General features: G+C 35.1%; 1 protein-coding gene across 1 annotated transcript; it reads right to left on the reverse strand.

The window, feature by feature from the left end:
- Positions 1-8,151: 8,151 nt before the first annotated feature.
- On the reverse strand, positions 8,152-18,030 carry LOC132562656 (prostaglandin E2 receptor EP4 subtype-like). The gene is made up of 2 exons (XM_060227411.1): positions 17,252-18,030; positions 8,152-8,682 (listed from the first exon to the last, which is right to left on the reverse strand). The coding sequence occupies exons 1-2, from the start codon at positions 18,014-18,016 to the stop codon at positions 8,152-8,154; spliced, it is 1,296 nt and encodes a 431-aa protein (XP_060083394.1). The 5' UTR covers positions 18,017-18,030.
- Between the last annotated feature and the right edge of the window lie 371 nt (positions 18,031-18,401).

The following is an 18,401-nucleotide window of genomic DNA, read 5'->3' on the forward strand; positions in this document are numbered from 1 at the left end:
ATTTTATTGTGAACATTAAAAAATAGATTTACTTTGAAATTTGGTTTTGTGCTTGCTGTAAATTTTAATGATATAAAAAACGGACTATATTTTGTCGCGTACTGGGAAGTTGTAATGAGTGAGTAGTGTCCGCAAAAAGCATAGCCAAATGCGTCCTTTTATATCTGTATGTGAAATATAAATGTCATTACTAAAGAAAGTATAAAATATCCTCTATCTATAGTCTAACAGGACGTGGTGCGACGGATGTGTTCTTTAGTCTTGTAGTATGTAATATTTACTGTCTGTCGCAATGTAGTGCCTACACAGTATGTCTTGTCATGGTCTTGCGTGTAGTGTACAAATATAATTTGTCTACTATGTTTCTTATCTTCTAATATATCTCCCACCTACAAAGGTTTTTGAATGACTAAATCCGCTTCAGATCTAATGCACGGATGCCATATTTTACCTTAAACGGATAAACAATTTTTTTTATTAAAAAAGATGCTGTGTATGATGTGTTGTACATTGCACTGAGTGTACATCATGTTGCTGCAGCATCGACAAGCGCCACTGCTGCTTTCATCAGATAAAAGTAATGGCAAATTTGAATGACAGTGTATGTCTGTCGAATCGAAATTAACCGTAATGAACAAACACCAGCAAATTGAAAAAAATATATACATATCTTGAAAAATCGGGACAAACAATAGTCAAAAACTATCTGCTATAGAAAAATAGCCTTACAATTGTGTTAATATAACTAGCATACAGAAAATGTGTCTGAAGGAGTACAGGGAGAATAGGACCAGGTGTTAAAGGAAAATAGCTTATTCTGTTTCATCTTAGACACTCGACAAGTAACTCAATGCAGGAGAGTAATGTCAGTTTTCCGAATGAAACGTTTGAAATAAAACAAATGCATGTTAATGTGAACCACCTGATAACAGTCTCTGAGTAAAACAAATGGAGTACTACTTATTTCATACTCGTTAATTTGGATATCTATTCGATACAAAGTAACTGGAAATCTAATTGCTGAATGCCGACAAGTTTGTTTTAAAAAAATAGATCACCGTTTTGAAAACAAACGCAGGAGTCCCACAAGGTCCAGTTATATGTACTCAAAAAGTCACTTTATATATCAACAACGATATGAATTATTTGTTTGTAAGAACCAAACTATTCGCAGATGTCACCGTGCTATTCAGAGAGTCATCGTAAGCAATTGAAAATATGAACAATGATCTGAACTTTCGTCTGAGATATAGTTAGTTAAACGTCACCCTACCGAAACAGGTGCCCGACTGATTTCCCACAATGAACAAGACCAGGTTAACGATACAAATTTTCAATCATTTATACACGTGTAGGCTGTGTTGTCGAGGATGTATGTGTATCCCGTGACTCGGATAACGAAAACCTGCAAATAGATAAGGTAAACTATGTAAGTTTGTTAGATTTACATATTTTACATCGATGGTAGAGTTTTGTAACGAACTGTCGGGGAGAGGGTGTGGCAAACTAAAGAGCAGTACACGTCGAATACATATTGTACTTAGTCTCTTTATCCAATAAATCTCTATAACATTTTGTTAACAGTAGCATTGTGCTTTTTCATACTCCTAACTTCAGATTTCGAGGTGTTTCCAACAGCAAACATCAAATCGGTGTTGTCACAATGAGATCGATGACGTTTCAACAATTATCACGTGACAAAATTGTGTCACATCAGACGTATTGCATTCCCTATATACTTCCCTATATATCGAGATGGACAAGGGACAGAGCAGAGTTTTTTTAAACTGTAATGCCAAAAAAAGCTCATGAACAATATGTTCTCACATTACATTGTAAATCACCTTGTTAAGAATTACATAAAACAATATGAACAATAGGAATTCCATCATTTGTCTCAATTTGTTAAATGATTCGCATTATCAGCTGACACTAAAACCAGATTAATTTGAAGACGTATATGACTGGTCGTGAGTTTACTTTAACAGAATAATAACATTGCTAATAGCTAGGTACAACCATAATGAGGTTTTTAGGAAACCATTTTGGTCCATTATCGTGTAATCAAACTTCAAATGACAACAATAAACCTTACAGACTCTTGTTACGCATTGTAATTAAGGAATTGAATTTCTATTAAGTTCTACTCCAAAGCGTAACCAAAGAAATATTCGTTTTTAATTATACTTAACGTTAAATCAGTATAAAGTACACCTGTTGAAGGGAAATAGCAATTAACCACGTACGTTGTACATTGTTTTATACAAAGAAGATAAGGATTATAGTTTATGTCATTAGTTCATGATCAGAGCATTTCCGTCATTTGACGTTGACATTGTCAGATGTAATAGAACCAGAAACTGGCAAATTACTTCCGTAATCACCCCCCCCCCCCCCTCTCTCTCTCTCTCTCTCTCTCTCTCTCTCTCTCTCTCTCTCTCTCTCTCTCTCTCTCTCTCTCTCTCTCTCTCTCTCTCCCCCCCTCTCTCTCTCTCTCTTTCTTTCCTGTTAAACACCTGCCAGCATGTTTTCATAATCAGTTTCCATGTATATCATTATAACAGCGAATGGGAAGTAGAGAGTGACACGAAGGTGAATGCCATCTGGCAATACAAATTTAGATTATTTTGCAGACATTGATACCGTTGTAAGAGATACACATGGCATAAATAATATGTCTATGTTTTACATTAAAGACCTTGATTTGATATACCTGGAAAGATAACATACATGTATAGGATTCCTAATAGAGTGTGCTAGTAGTCTATTTCAACAAAAGTGACACAAACGATGACCTTATTTGTTTTCATCATGCAAATAAGTTGGCATTATTTTAACTGACTAATTGTTAGTGTTATTTGATAGGCTTAATAATGTTGAATCATCGTATCATGGAATTTAATAAATATCTGTTACTGGAATCTGCAACAGTATCGAGTTAGTTCGAATCTGCATGTGAATACAAATGAAGCTTACAACAATTGTTTGCGTGTTTGATGAAACATTAACATTAAAATGTTTCCACGTAGTGTTGTATCGCTGAGGGCACAGATAAGGTCAGAATCACATGACACTATGTAAATTTTCCAATGTCTTAGTAAATCTGAGCCGTAGCTTTAAGAAATCAGTAACAGTATCCCATCAAGTGTCAAATTTCTTTATTTTTGTCTTGGAAGATCCTTTTAATACCAGTGATTTAAAGTCATTACTAAAAATTCAATATTTGGAAAACACTATAAGAAATGGATATACTGAAACCTAACACGTTTCACAGTTGTGGTATTGAGAACAACAGATTCCTATATTGATTGACTAGTCGACATAGCCGCCATATACATAATTTCCCGGCACACTGCAGCTTACCACTCAGCTCTTTAAACATCCACTTTGTTAATGAGAAATAATGTTTATGATTACGGTTGGAACTGGGACAGTTCACTAGAAGTAAGATAAAATCAGAAATCAAATTCGAAATAAGCACAACAACAGTCCCTGGAGTGACATCAAAACAGAAAACACAAATAATCGTTCGAATACTGAGAAACGTTTGATAATGTTTCTTTTTACCACGATTTACATAGTGCGAACCGTCGATGAAGCGGAAGACGCCAACCTTTCCCTGGGCTTTTCACGGGTTGTACAAAAGACGTACAGTTGAATAACATCTTTCAATACAAATTTAGAGTTAGGTACAGTGGAAGTAAAATAAATTAAACTGCATCAAAATCAGTATAAAGACAGCGGGGAAGAATAGTTTAAGTCAATATATGAACAACGGAAATCTTGTCATTGAGACCAATGAAAAGTACGCTTGTAAACTGGAAGAATAAGCCCGATGTGACCCGAAATATGAATGCGGGTAATGTGACGTTCTCAAAATGAGAACCAAGTTATAAAATGGATTTTCACAGGCAAAGTAACGAGAATTGAACACGTCTTAAACCATATGACACCAGAATATTTCCTGATGTTCACAGGAATTGTTCTTTATATATCTTATAAATATCTTTCATTATTTTTTTAACCTGCAACTCGCAACAACCACGGTCTGTAAGGAAAATATTGAATTTAATTTAAAAGTATCGAATGGTGAATTATTTATTCAAACCATCAGAAACTATATATTTTACATGTTGTTCCAAGTTAACAAATCGATCTGTGCTCATTTCTTTTGATACAAGTTTTATTGTATGACACATACCATGCACTCTGATGGTTCAAGCTTTTAATTTTTTCAATTACCTGCAGAAATAATATTCCGTTGTAGTATAAAGACTTACTTTTACTTCGTATCGTGTAGAGATAAAATGATCTCCATTATTGTCTCCTCCCTTACACAAACATGATTATTGCTTGTCGCTTCAGGAACAATGTTATGGCCTTAAAGCAATCAATAGCACTCAGGTGTCGATCGCATGGCCAAAACTATTAAATTACTTAACACAAACCAAGGTAAATGTTTGAAGATCTTATATAAATAGTATCAGGTGCGTGTTTACTTAAAAAAATATGTGTTTGTGTGTCAGTATGATCAAATATTTTTTTTAATGTTATCTCTATCAAACATCATTGCCATATGTTCCACATATCTTTTGGGTTTCAGTTATACAGTTTAAGTAATGTAAACACTGTTTATTCAGGGCAACAGATGACACTTGTCCTAATTTCATCAAATCTGTTCAAAGAAAATAAGCAAGGCTATGATTGGGCAAATGCATTTTCTCACATGCTGTAACATCTGTCATTTTCACTGCATCTCCTATGCCATACCTTCATTTAAATGATGATTAGTTAGGTTGAGTGGTTTCTGTTTGGCGTTAATTGATAATATAAAATCCAGCTAGAGAAAGACAAATAAAACGCCTCGACAATAATTCTACAGGTGTATGTTCTTACTCGACAGTGGTACCAATGACTTGAATTTTTAAACCTACGAGACGACTGAGGAGAAGTTGAATCAATGGCGTCGTGCATTACCCTTTACTAGATTCCAATATTGAATGATTTCAAAAGAAAATCCAAACACGTGTATACCTTTAACTCTACTATTATCAGAGTGAATTAAAACGTGACATGAAGGTTTCAGCAAACCTTTGCGGCTAACAGTCCACAAGCAGTTTCTAACAAAGCATTCACTTGTGTGACTTTTGTAAAAAAAATTGCCGTCAATCTTTAACCATAAAAAGCCCGTTTTAGAACAAACTCAACGTATCCGAAATTGAACAACCTTATAATGTCATAATGAAAATTGACAAAATGGTCAACGTTTCACTTCCTGTTTACGAAAGGACATCTCCGTAATAACAGTTTTTCTAAACTAAGTCTGGAGGAGTACACGAGTTTTGGCTTAAAAGTCACATACTTACAGCTATTCAAAAATGACATAAATTGCATAAAAATGATAATGTTTTATTTGTTATAACAATCAAGATGTTATACCAGTACAGTAATAAAAATTGATATGTAATGAAGTTCATTAACAAATATCTTTGGAAGCTTAAACCCTTATTTTTTTTTCTTTTAATGTGCAACCAGACACATTATATCCGATTTATACGTCCTGCTTTTAAGGCAAGAACGTCAATCCCTTTTTATACATTCCAAGAAAAAAAAGAACAAAAGCAAATTTGTTGTCAAAACATTTGATTTCGAAATAAACTATATTTTTATTCATTTAATTTAAACTTACAAAGATACTTTATCTACTTCAAACAATAAAATCTAGTGTAATGAGATTTCCTTGATACCGTAAGCTTAGACTGTAATGTTTACAACATTGCGTCATTTTTTAGATATAAATTGTGAATTTCATTGTATTTGTTATCATGCGAAGTTGAAAATAAGTAATATATTTTCAAGGCAAGAAATATAATTACATCTAACATATAGGTATTCCTTCAAAACAAATAGTTACAATAGTCTACTAACCGAAAGAGAAGAAAGAACTTTATGGTTTTATTGATAAAATTAAATACAGAATATTAAGTAAATATTTAGATGTGTCTTTACCTCAACAATGCTTTGTCTTCCTTCTGTTATACAACCCATGTATAATATATAAGCGAGATTACAAACTAAGTTGTGCAATAATAAGTGGGGTTTTTTTAAAAGAAATTGTCATTATCTATGGTCTCAAGTCACTGTATAGTTGTATGTCTTCGCGGATCTAACATTTCGCGGTTGTTGTGGTTGGAGCTTCTTAACGTCTGAACGTTGTTTTGATAGTAAACAGCTTACCATCACTACGCATTTTTATGTGTTTATAGACCGGGAATACACTTAAAAAAACTACCAGTGCTTAACGACAAATTATGCCTCCATGACAGTCCTTGGAATAGCAGAGTCATTAAGGTATCACGTTTGCCTCTTAGGGGACTATAACTTTGGTATGGAAGTCAAATGAATTGACAATGAAAATGGAAATGATATAAAACCTTTTTTCCAATTGACTAAAATTACTTTCATACTTTTTACAGAATGGCTTGTGTTTTCGAGATACCAATATACTATGAAATATTTGTTTAACGTTGTCATTTTCCTTGATTTCTGCTTACAAATGTGATCAATGGTATATTGTTTTTTACATATTATGGTAAAACGATTACACATAAATAATAACAAAAGGCTAAAAATGATTCTTTCGATTGTCGCTACAACAAAACATACCTTGTAGAAATTTAGAACAAAAGTGTTCCAAATATATGTAAGTGAAAACCTTATATGAATTTCACAGCTTTGCGAATGTCTGTAAAATAAGTTAATTGAAAGAAAAAAAAGAAAAAATGCAAGATTATCTGAGTTTTTGTTGGGCAAGTGTATTAGGAAGTGACGATGCATTGATATGTTAAGCGTCTTAAAATGAATGATGAATAACGTACAAATGTCGTAAGCAGTTTTACGAGCTGTTGATTATACCAGTTCATTTAGCCTGGTAAACGTTGCATTACATTGTTGCATGATATTCTATGAATTGTATATACATGGCAATTGATGGAATCAATGATTTTGAAAGTATTGCATTTATCGACACAAAAAGAGTCCATATTAATCACAGACTGATTTCTCCCGATTATGTCTTTGATGATTCAAATTCATTTTTTTTTTATATTTAGAGGGTTTCAATTAGTTTTCATATGATATTCTTAAAAAATAAAGCAGAAATTCAAACTTTGAAACGAGTTTCTTTTTAAAGTATCATTTGAAATTAAAATCTATTCTAATTTTTTTAATCACATATTTCAGAAAAGCTACGTCTTGATAGGTTATAAAAACAAAACATAGAGGACAAAACAAAATGGAGGCAGCCATTTTTTCCAATTTTCAATTTATGACGTAAGGTCATTGTCCCTATTACGACATCACAATCGATTTCCAAGTGGCGCAGCCAATGAAAAACGCTTTTGGGTATGTTATACTAGTAAAACGTACAAAAATTTTGCATGGATGAATTTACTGGTTAATAGTAACACGCCGATCACATAAAAAGATATCTTGTTAGGGGATGTAATCATAAACCAGGAAAAAATAGTTTTGTTTGTGCTACAAGAAAAATAAAACAGTTTTGAAATAAAGTTCCTCCTTTGTTATTTGTGAATGTCATTATTTAGTACAAGCTACATCAAACTTATCTTAATTGAAATATGCATAAGTGTTTAAATGTCTTGAAACACAGTGCCGTTATCACAAATTTAAAAACATATGGTAAACGAAAATTCCCTGCGCCACTCTCGTTGTTTCAACGACATATTAGTCAAAAGAATAATACAAGGAATTGTGTAACAACATACATCACATGCATTGATGACTTCGTGAGATACAATTTGTTCATTGATTTATCGAACATCTACATCAATATGTCTCCATGTAATTTAAACACGTACATAAGAAGTTTATTTAACTACCATTTACAGTTAATTGTAGTCAAACCCACGTCGGTAATGAAACGGAAATTCCAGAGTTACGTGTAACATTTAATTCTATATAATCTCGTTTTATTTCGTAAATGCACATTCATGCAAGTCAATTTTGTAAAAATATAAAATTTCACAGAACACATTTCAACAGTTCAACAGTAGGACCGTTGCCAAAGGAATAGTCCTCATATTTCCAAAATAACTTAAGATTAAAGACCGAAACCAAAGAAGTGTTTTGTCACAGTTGTGAACAGATGATTGTGCCGTTCGTGAGCTCCCCAATCGTCGAAGTTTCATCTGAATCACTCTGTACAAACCCACCATTGGATTTACCACTGCCGTTCGGAAGCTTGGTTAATGAGTTTTCTTTAATTTTTTGGTCGACGTGAGATATGCCATTTGACGTCACAAGAGCGCCATTGCTGATAGTTGCAATGGCGGATCCATTTATCCCATTTATGGATGAACTACCGCTGTGTGTCGAGTCAAGAAAAGACCCGTTTGTGTGTCCAGTTACATTTTGACTGGATGTCGATATAGCATCGAACTGGTCCATCACATCATTCGAATTGTCTGAAGTTGTTTCGTTCTTTTTACACCTGGATACTGACTTACGAAGACCCGTTACTATGTTACCCACCAATTGTCTTCGTAACAGAATGTAAATCCAAGGATCTAATATTTGATTAAAGGCAGCACATCTGATAACTACCAAGTCTAAATCCTCTGAAAAATTCGTCATCTCCGCCTGTTTCAGTAATACCACAACCTGTAATAGATAATATTAAGTTGAAAATATGTATTAAAGTTCCCATTCACAACATTATCATTCTGACTTGGAACAGAGGCAAAAGTTCCTTTACTGGAAAGACGCGTATTTTGATTGAATGAAGATTTTTTGCTTTTTCTAACTTGTCTTACGCTTCTTATTATGCTAAAGGAATGGGAGAAAAATGAAAAACACGTCAACAGAATCATATTCAATAAAATCAGAACAAAATAAGAACAAAGATTTACATGGAGACACCTAAAAAGTCAATAGAGTAAACGAGCATGTGTTTCAGAAAGGTAAGCTTCTTCTACTTCTGGAAATGTTCTTAACCTATCATTTTTCAGGAAAAGGGCGTATTGTCAACATTTATGGTACATATATAGTCTCTACATGGCCATATAAGACGGAATTGCACGAAAAACCACTAAATCCATTGCCAGAAGCTGATTGCACACCACTTCAAGACTCCTTTTACTTCCAGATGAAATTTGAGTTTTCTTTATTCATTAATAAGAAGAAATAATATAAATGTTGATATTTGAATCTCCTATCAGGGACAGCTACCGTGCCTTAGGTCATCCTTATTTTACAACCTTTTTTCATATTGACACATTTTCTAACTAATATTTTCTAACCCACTGTTCTGCCTGAAGAAGTCATAGCGTTCTACTTGACCTATGCTCATCTAACAATGCATGTAATAAACCATTAACAGTTAAAAGTAAAATATAACAAGGACATAGTCATCACGATCCCCACCTATGTTCATTTGTAAAAGATACACATTATAAGAGAGTAACACGGAAAACTAAAGTATTGAAACCATTTATAGTTTATGTTCAGTTTTAGGTTCTGATGAATGTGATTAATACCATAACAATTTAGTAGCATAATACTGTGAATATTAAAATCAACTTATCATACATCTATATCCCCTTCTTTTACCCATTGGTAAGGATGAAATATCTGTCAGTGATGCTGAATCAATAAGTGATAATGTTGCCGCTCAAGTATGACAAAATAGTGAAATGATTTACACACATTAATAGTCAGATATGTGAAATTGCAAGAAAGTTACTTTCAGTATAAACAAAACGTAAGCGGTGATAATACAACATCACTTCGAACATCAGACTTCTAAAAACATTTTGAAGATGTGCTGTTATAGGTTTATTAGTGAAAAGACCTATTGTTACTGTTCTGTTTCTCCTTATTTATGCTCTTATTCTTCTTCCGTAATTTTGTTGCGTCTAAATTTCCGAATCGGTAAGAAGTATGTTTGTAATGTCTTAAAGGTCTCTTATTTGTTAATTCAGAAAAAGTCCTGTGCAAATCAATCATCCATATAGATCACAGCAGCCTTATTTGATATTAGCAGAACTAGCCGATAATCAAACTTAAGAGAATGGTAAAGGCACCAAGTCTGTTAAGCAAGTCTCTTAAAAAATTATCATTCCTTTGAAAGTAGTGTGCAAGTGTTTCAAGACATCAGGCAGTCAGGTAAAAGCACCATGGTTAGTTATACATGGAATTCACGGTTGATCGAACTTGAGTAGGGAGGTTATATAACAACTTTACCAAGCAAACGACGTCAAAAGTTGCGGAAAACATTTAGTAAGGGTGCTAATAGATAGCATTCAATCAGGACCTCATTAAATATCCACATAATTTGCTGATAATCAAACTTGAGGGGTTAAGTAACATGTTTACCAAGCAAGTCTTATCATAGTTCATTAATTTATTCTTTAAAATCATAACATGCGGAAAACATTATCGAACCTGAACAAGGAATTAAGATGTTACGTCAACAAAGCACGTTTCCTAAAAATCTTGTCATTCCTTCATAAGTAAATGTACAAGGAGCATTGCCATAAAGTGATTAAAGAAATCAGTCAATAAGTTCACGGCAGCCTCAGTAAACATGCGCGGAATTCGCTGTTAATCGAACTTGGGTGAGTGAGCGATAAAGTAACAAGTGTACCAACCAAGTATCATCAAAATCCGATCAGTATTTCAAAAGATATCATGAAGAAAACAGCATCCGGACGGACGGAAGGATCCCTCGCAAACGAAGTTGGATGAGGATAACGAAAGAAGACGTTCTCGATGTTCTGTAATTAATCGTAACTTAACCATTTTCGGTGCAGGAGTCCCAATGTATTCTAAGATTCGTGTTATAGGTATATTAAGCATTGATTTTTTCATTCTACATTATGTTGAATGATATGTCAATATTTTCTAACCATTAGATACAACATTTTGTTAAATGTTAATCAATGGAAATTTCACACTTGGGGATAAGTTATTTACATCGTGATATCGATAAAATACTTTCGTTGTAAAGAAATAAATTTGTAATTACATTACATATATCTCCCAAAAATTCACATAGTCACCAACTGGTTTATTTATAGATTATAAAATAATTTTAAAGGACAACAACGACATTCAAAAAGTGTCTTTCGACGGTACTCTTCGCTGTTTTTTTTAAAGTTGGTTCTATTTAAATAATCACACATTGCAGCTACATCACATGATTTTTAGAACTCGCTGCTGTTGCCCGGAAAGCAGCAGTGATGTATCAACTAGTAGAATATGAGGTTTTTAAAAATCTTTTTATTAGGTATAATGAAATTAAAGGTTTGCTTCTCTACTTGTCTTCTAAATATTGACATAATCATATATATATATTTTATAGCAAACTCGAGATTTTCTTTTGAGGATCAATTGGTAGTTTTGCCTTGTTTAAAAATCTATGCTGATAAGGGATATGGTATTTGCGTGATACTAGAACATTGAAATAATGCCAGCTGGGTTGAAGATCCGAGCTGTATGGTTCGTTCAGTTATAAATGGCATCAATGTTAAAGAATATCTGTTAAGTTATTTGTCAGCGTGTATCACTAGCTTGTATCAACATGCCATAGTTACAAAATGTATGTTTACAGCGGGTTTTTGTTGCAGCCAATGTTTTAAAAGTAAAAAGTATTGATATCTTTTTTTCTAAACAAATAACTTCCTGGTATTGTCTTACCTGTGGTCAAACATCATGTTTTTTTCTGATATGGCAACGTTTAAATGATTGTTACTCTAGTTACATATCAAATTAATTATCAAACAGATGTTCAGCTCTCACTCAATAGCACAAATGACGACAGCAATTGTAAATTGTTATTTATTGCTATAAAAGCAAACATCACTTACTTGAATTAGCGTTTTATAGTAATAAATGACGAAATTAGGTAGATAAGCTATGTGATTACCTCATGATAAGGAACATGCAAAGTCATCACTACATTACGTCAATACAAGAGCAAAATAAAAGGTATACAATGCTATATTGTAAAAGATAACCTGACAACACCACCGTATGGTGTCTAAAGACGAAAAAACAATGTTTACACTACCGTATGGTGTATAAAGAAGATCACAGCATGGTAACGCTACCGTTTTGTGTTTAAAGAAAATTACACAATGTTAACACCACCGTATTGTAAAAAAAAAGATGGTACAATATTAACATGACTGTTTTGTGTATAGAGACGATTACACAATATTAACACCACCGTTTTGTGTATAAAGAAGATTACACAATATTAACACCACCGTTTTGTGTATAAAGAAGATTACACAATATTAACGCTACCGTTTTGTGAAAAAGAAGATTGCACAATATTAACATGACTGTTTTGTGTATAGAGACGATTACACAATATTAACACCACCGTATTGTGAAAAAGAATATTACACAATATCAACACCACCGTTTTGTATAAAGAAGATTACACAATATTAACACCACCGTTTTGTGTATAAAGAATATTACACAATATTAACGCTACCGTTTTGTGTATAAAGAAGATTACACAATATTAACACCTCCGTTTTGTGTATAAAGAAGATTACACAATATTAACACCACCGTTTTATGTATAAAGAAGATTACAGCATGGTACAGTGTTTTGTATGAAAATGACTACAACATGTTTAAACTACTGTTGTTTTAATCATTTTTGTCAGTATCTACAGTACTACATTTACACATGTTACTACATCGTGTAGTTTAATTATTGTGTCAGAGTATATACATCATTGTTAATGATTGAGTCACCTTTTCACTGTATATACAGTCAGGTTGATCGATACAACCCAGTACAGCGTGTTAAACAGTGGCCACAGTGCACTCTAATTAACGAGAAATAGAGATCGTCTCTATATATATGTATTAGAAGGCGGATAGAGACTATTGTGTAATTAATGGATAGTGCTTCAGTATGTAAATATTTAGCATTGGGAATGGGAGTGAAGTGTAAGTGACGGGCAGCTACTTTTTACTGTTGACACGTAAGTGTGAGAGTATAAGGTAGAGCTTGGCAGAAAGTGCTATGTAATCAAGAGGATATGTGGATTTTTTTTATTGAAGTTGGTTGGTAGGAGGTGCAATGTACTCATTAGGTGTACACGTTAGAGTATTTGGTGTACATTGTGTACTGTGGGGATTAATTTCTATACTAATATAGATCTACGTCTCATTTTTGGATTACAATTGTGATCAACATCAATTTGTGTACTGCACGTCATTTGTAATACTGTAGAGATCCACGTCATTCTGTATACTGTAGAGAACCACTTCATTTGGTATACTGTAGAAAGATCCACGTCATTTGGTAAAATGTAGAGAGATCCACGTCATTTGGTATACTGTAGTGATCCACGTCATTTGGTATACTGTAGAGATCCACGTCATTTGGGATACTGTAGTGATCCACGTCATTTGGCACACTGCAGTGGTCGACGTCATTTGGCACATTACAGTGGTCGACGTCATTTGGTATACTGTAGTGATCCACGTCATTTGGTATACTGCAGTGGTCGACGTCATTTGGCATACTGCAGTGGTCGACGGCAATTTGGTACACTGCAGTGGTCGACGTCACTTTGGTATGCTGCAGTGGTCGACGTCATTTGGTATACTGCAGTGGTCGACGTCACTTTGGTATACTGTAGTGGTCGACGTCACTTTGGTATATTGCACTGATCGACGTCACTTTGTGTACTGAAGCGGTCGACGTCACTTTGGTATACTGCAGTGGTCAACGTCATTTGGCATACTGCAGTGGTCCACGGCACTTTGGTATGCTGCAGTGGTCGGCGTCACTTTGGTATGCTGCAGTGGTCGACGTCACTTTGGGTACTGAAGCGGTCGACATCATTGGTATACTGCAGTGGTCGATATCATTTGGCATACTGCAGTGGTCGACGTCATTTAGCACACTGCAGTGGTCGACGTCATTTGGCTCACTGCAGTGGTCGACGTCATTTTGCATACAGTAGTGATCCACGTCATTTGGTATTATGCAGTGGTCGACGTCATTTGGCACACTGCAGTGGTCGACGTCATTTGGCACATTACAGTGGTCGACGTCATTTGGTATACTGTAGTGATCCACGTCATTTGGTATACTGCAGTGGTCGACGTCATTTGGCATACTGCAGTGGTCGACGGCACTTTGGTATGCTGCAGTGGTCGACGTCATTTGGTATACTGCAGTGGTCGACGTCATTTTGGTATACTGTAGTGGTCGACGTCACTTTGGTATACTGCAGTGGTCAAAGTCATTTGGCATACTGCAGTGGTCAACGTCACTTTGGTATATTGCAGTGATCGACGTCACTTTGTGTACTGAAGCGGTCGACGTCACTTTGGTATACTGCAGTGGTCAACGTCATTTGGCATACTGCAGTGGTCCACGGCACTTTGGTATGCTGCAGTGGTCGACGTCATTTGGAATACTGCAGTGGTCGATATCATTTGGTATACTGCAGTGGCCGACATCATTTGGTATACTGCAGGGGTCGATATCATTTGGTATATTGCAGTGGTCGATATCATTTGGTATACTGCAGGGGTCGACGTCGTTTGATATACTGTAACGGTCGACGTCATTTGGTACACTGTAGTGGTCGACGTATCTGTGTACTGTAGTTGTCGCCGTCACTTGGTGTACTCAAGCGGTTGACATCATTCGGTAATATGTAGTGGTCGACGTCATTTGGTAAACAGTAATGGTCGACACCGTTCCTTTATATACAATAGTTTGAATGGTTTTAATAGACACAGCGGTATTTCAAATACAGTGATGATATATAAATACTTAGCTTTTAAGGATAATAATGAACGCTACTTGACCTTATTAGCCAAATCCTATTTACATATACTGACACTTGCTAAACTCTGCTCAATACTGAATATCTTCTGTACACATACTTGTCGATTGATGGAGGAAATCGGAGTACACCGAGTAGTTCACCGTGTCATTGTTTAAGAACAACCATATTTGACAGACATGTTGACTAACCTAAAAGGAAGCATGTTTTTATACCGTTATTTTTCTGATACTCTCAGTGCCCTGATGAACGTTTACTTGTCTTTGGCATCAAAGACTACTGAGGTAGTAGGGAAATTATAAAAGACATTGGTCCTATAAATTTATATACTTTTATGGGGCTCAGTTTTCGTGGTCTAATAATATTTTGTACCCCCACCCCCAAAACCCTGACTACGTTAAAATTGGATTATTTTGCCTAGGTTAGGAGAATGACAGAATCTTTCGCCCCCTTGAGGACGATATCAAGGGATGAGTATAAGAAAAGTAAACATACAATGTCAAAATGGGGGACATATGCCCATAGTATGAAAAAATGAAACCTGCCATTGTCAGAATGGGGGAAAATATGCCCATAGTGTGAAAAAAATAAACCTAACATTGTCAGAATGGGGAAACATATGCCCATAGTGTGAAAAAAATAAACCTAACATTGTCAGAATGGGGAACATATGCCCATAGTATGAAAAAATGAAACCTGCCATTGTCAGAATGGGGAAACATATGCCCATAGTATGAAAAAATGAAACCTGCCATTGTCAGAATGGGGAAACATATGCCCATAGTATGAAAAAATGAAACCTAACATTGTCAGAATGGGGAACATATGCCCATAGTATGAAAAAATGAAACCTAACATTGTCAGAATGGGGAACATATGCCCATAGTGTGAAAAAATTAAACCTAACATTGTCAGAATGGGGGAAAATATGCCCATAGTGTGAAAAAAATAAACCTAACATTGTCAGAATGGGGAACATATGCCCATAGTATGAAAAAATGAAACCTGCCATTGTCAGAATGGGGGAAAATATGCCCATAGTGTGAAAAAAAGGAAAACCTAACATTGTCAGAATGGGGAACATATGCCCATAGTATGAAAAAATGAAACCTGCCATTGTCAGAATGGGGGAAAATATGCCAATAGTATGAAAAAATGAAACCTAACATTGTCAGAATGGGGAAACATATGCCCATAGTATGAAAAAATGAAACCTGCCATTGTCAGAATGGGGGAAAATATGCCCATAGTATGAAAAAATGAAACCTGCCATTGTCAGAATGGGGGAAAATATGCCCATAGTATGAAAAAATGAAACCTGCCATTGTCAGAATGGGGAACATATGCCCATAGTATGAAAAAATGAAACCTAACATTGTCAGAATGGGGAACATATGCCCATAGTATGAAAAAATGAAACCTAACATTGTCAGAATGGGGAACATATGCCCATAGTGTGAAAAAATTAAACCTAACATTGTCAGAATGGGGAACATATGCCCATAGTGTGAAAAAATGAAACCTAACATTGTCAGAATGGGGAACATATGCCCATAGTATGAAAAAATGAAACCTAACATTGTCAGAATGGGGAACATATGCCCATAGTGTGAAAAAATTAAACCTAACATTGTCAGAATGGGGAACATATGCCCATAGTGTGAAAAAATGAAACCTAACATTGTCAGAATGGGGAACATATGCCCATAGTGTGAAAAAATGAAACCTACCATTGTCAGAATGGGGAACATATGCCCATAGTATGAAAAAAAGGAAAACCTGCCATTGTCAGAATGGGGAACATATGTGATAAAATGAAAACCCATCTTTGTTCAAACGTACATGCATATGCGCAGGATGAGAGAAAATCTTATATGTCTTTGGAATATCATTAAATACCCATATTGAATCATCTTTCGATTAAATTAGCTAGCCTCCTGATAAGCAAAGAAGCATCACGTGATGGAACAGTAAGTTTCTTACTTATTGTAGAATTTTCACCTGATGCGTGTTTCCCCTAACTCTGAAGTCCAATAGCGATCAAACATATTCAGCATAAATATTTCGAACTTTTTTCTAATAACTAGAAACTAATCATTGAACATTCTTTTTTATCCTGAGATGAAAACTTGTCAAGGATAAAGTTTTACTGAAAGATATTACACGTAGTTGCGGATATTGCACTGATTTCCAGCAAGACTTCCAAGTTTCGTGGTTTTTATCAGATTGTGGCAAACAAAAGTTCACTTTATATGTTATAGTTATGAGAGTTCTGTTTTTTAGCTTGTTCTTAGCATTTCTTCGCCATTTCATAAATTTCTATTATATTGCAATTTGTTAATATGATATTCAAATTTTGAACCAAAATTAAGTACATAGATTTGTTGAATCTTACTTACCATTAGAGGTGACCAGCAGGCTACAAAGGTAAACGTAATTCCTGAGAGGAAAACAATCATTTGGAGTTCCTGTTCCGGCGGTCCTCTGTTACTACTGTAGTGTGGAAGAGCAGACGACCGTCTCATCTTGATCAGCAGACAGGTGACTATCACATTTGTAAAAATCAGCATTAGTATCATCAATATACCGACACACGAATAAAGAAACGCATATATACTGTCTTCAATTGTATCACCATTGAAATTAAAGAAGCACCAGGTATCGGGGTAATGGACAACGTTTGAGCCCAAACCTAATAAGGGCAGTGATCCTAATATGAGAGCCGCCACGAAAAACCCTATCAGCGTTTGTGTCACCTTGGACGTGGTCACCTTTTCACTGTACAAGAACGGGTGCATCAGCGCTAAATAACGCTCAACTCCCATGACCGCCACCACAAAGACGGTTGCAAATCCAAAGAATATCATCATGAAAGAGCTGTAATTACAGATTTGTGGTTTTTCCTTTAATCGAATCTGATTGGCGTAAACCATGAAAGTGACTGGTGTTGTCGCACATATGCCTAAAAGATCCGTAAGGGCTAGAACTCCAACCAACCGATAGAACACAGAGCGACGCTGTTCCTTCGGGGATTTGATCAAAACAATAAGTGCTAAGACATTTCCTGTAACTCCAGCTGTGAACATGATAATGGCTGGCCAGGGAGTTGTAGAGTCCTCGGAACTGAGAACGGCAGTCGAGTTCGATAAACTATTCGCCATCATCTATGTCTACATGATGTACCGGAACCGGAAATCGGTACGTATGTCTATCCCATCATTAGTCATGTTTCAAACAATAAACCGCAGAGACATATATTCCTATAAGCAACATTGTATTAACACGACATACAAGACATGTCAATCATCTAACTACACACTTATATAGAGTAGAATCCATTCTGGAGTTTTCCGCCATCTTTATTCCCTAGTGTCGTTTTTCCACTTTGATTCACAGTACCTCACGTTTTAATCCATATGAATACGGTCCTTTAAAGGTCTGAAACACAAGAATAAACGTTCATCAAAATCTCATTACTGGTGAAATGATTAACACGGCAAGTTTCCAATCAACAGAAAAAAAATAGTCGATAACAGTCTAACATCCCCT

This window comes from Ylistrum balloti, unplaced genomic scaffold (assembly GCF_031769215.1).
Source record: "Ylistrum balloti isolate Yb309-2 unplaced genomic scaffold, AGI_CSIRO_Ybal_v1 Utg371472, whole genome shotgun sequence".
Taxonomy (NCBI): Eukaryota; Metazoa; Mollusca; class Bivalvia; order Pectinida; family Pectinidae; genus Ylistrum; species Ylistrum balloti.

Coding starts and splice junctions, on each gene's coding strand:
- LOC132562656 (XM_060227411.1), bottom strand. CDS start 18,016: ATGATGGCGAATAGTTTATCGAACTCGACTGCCGTTCTCAGTTCCGAG. Junction 8,683..17,251: donor CCTGCTGGTCACCTCTAATG/GTAAGTAAGATT, acceptor TATCTATTACAG/GTTGTGGTATTACTGAAACA.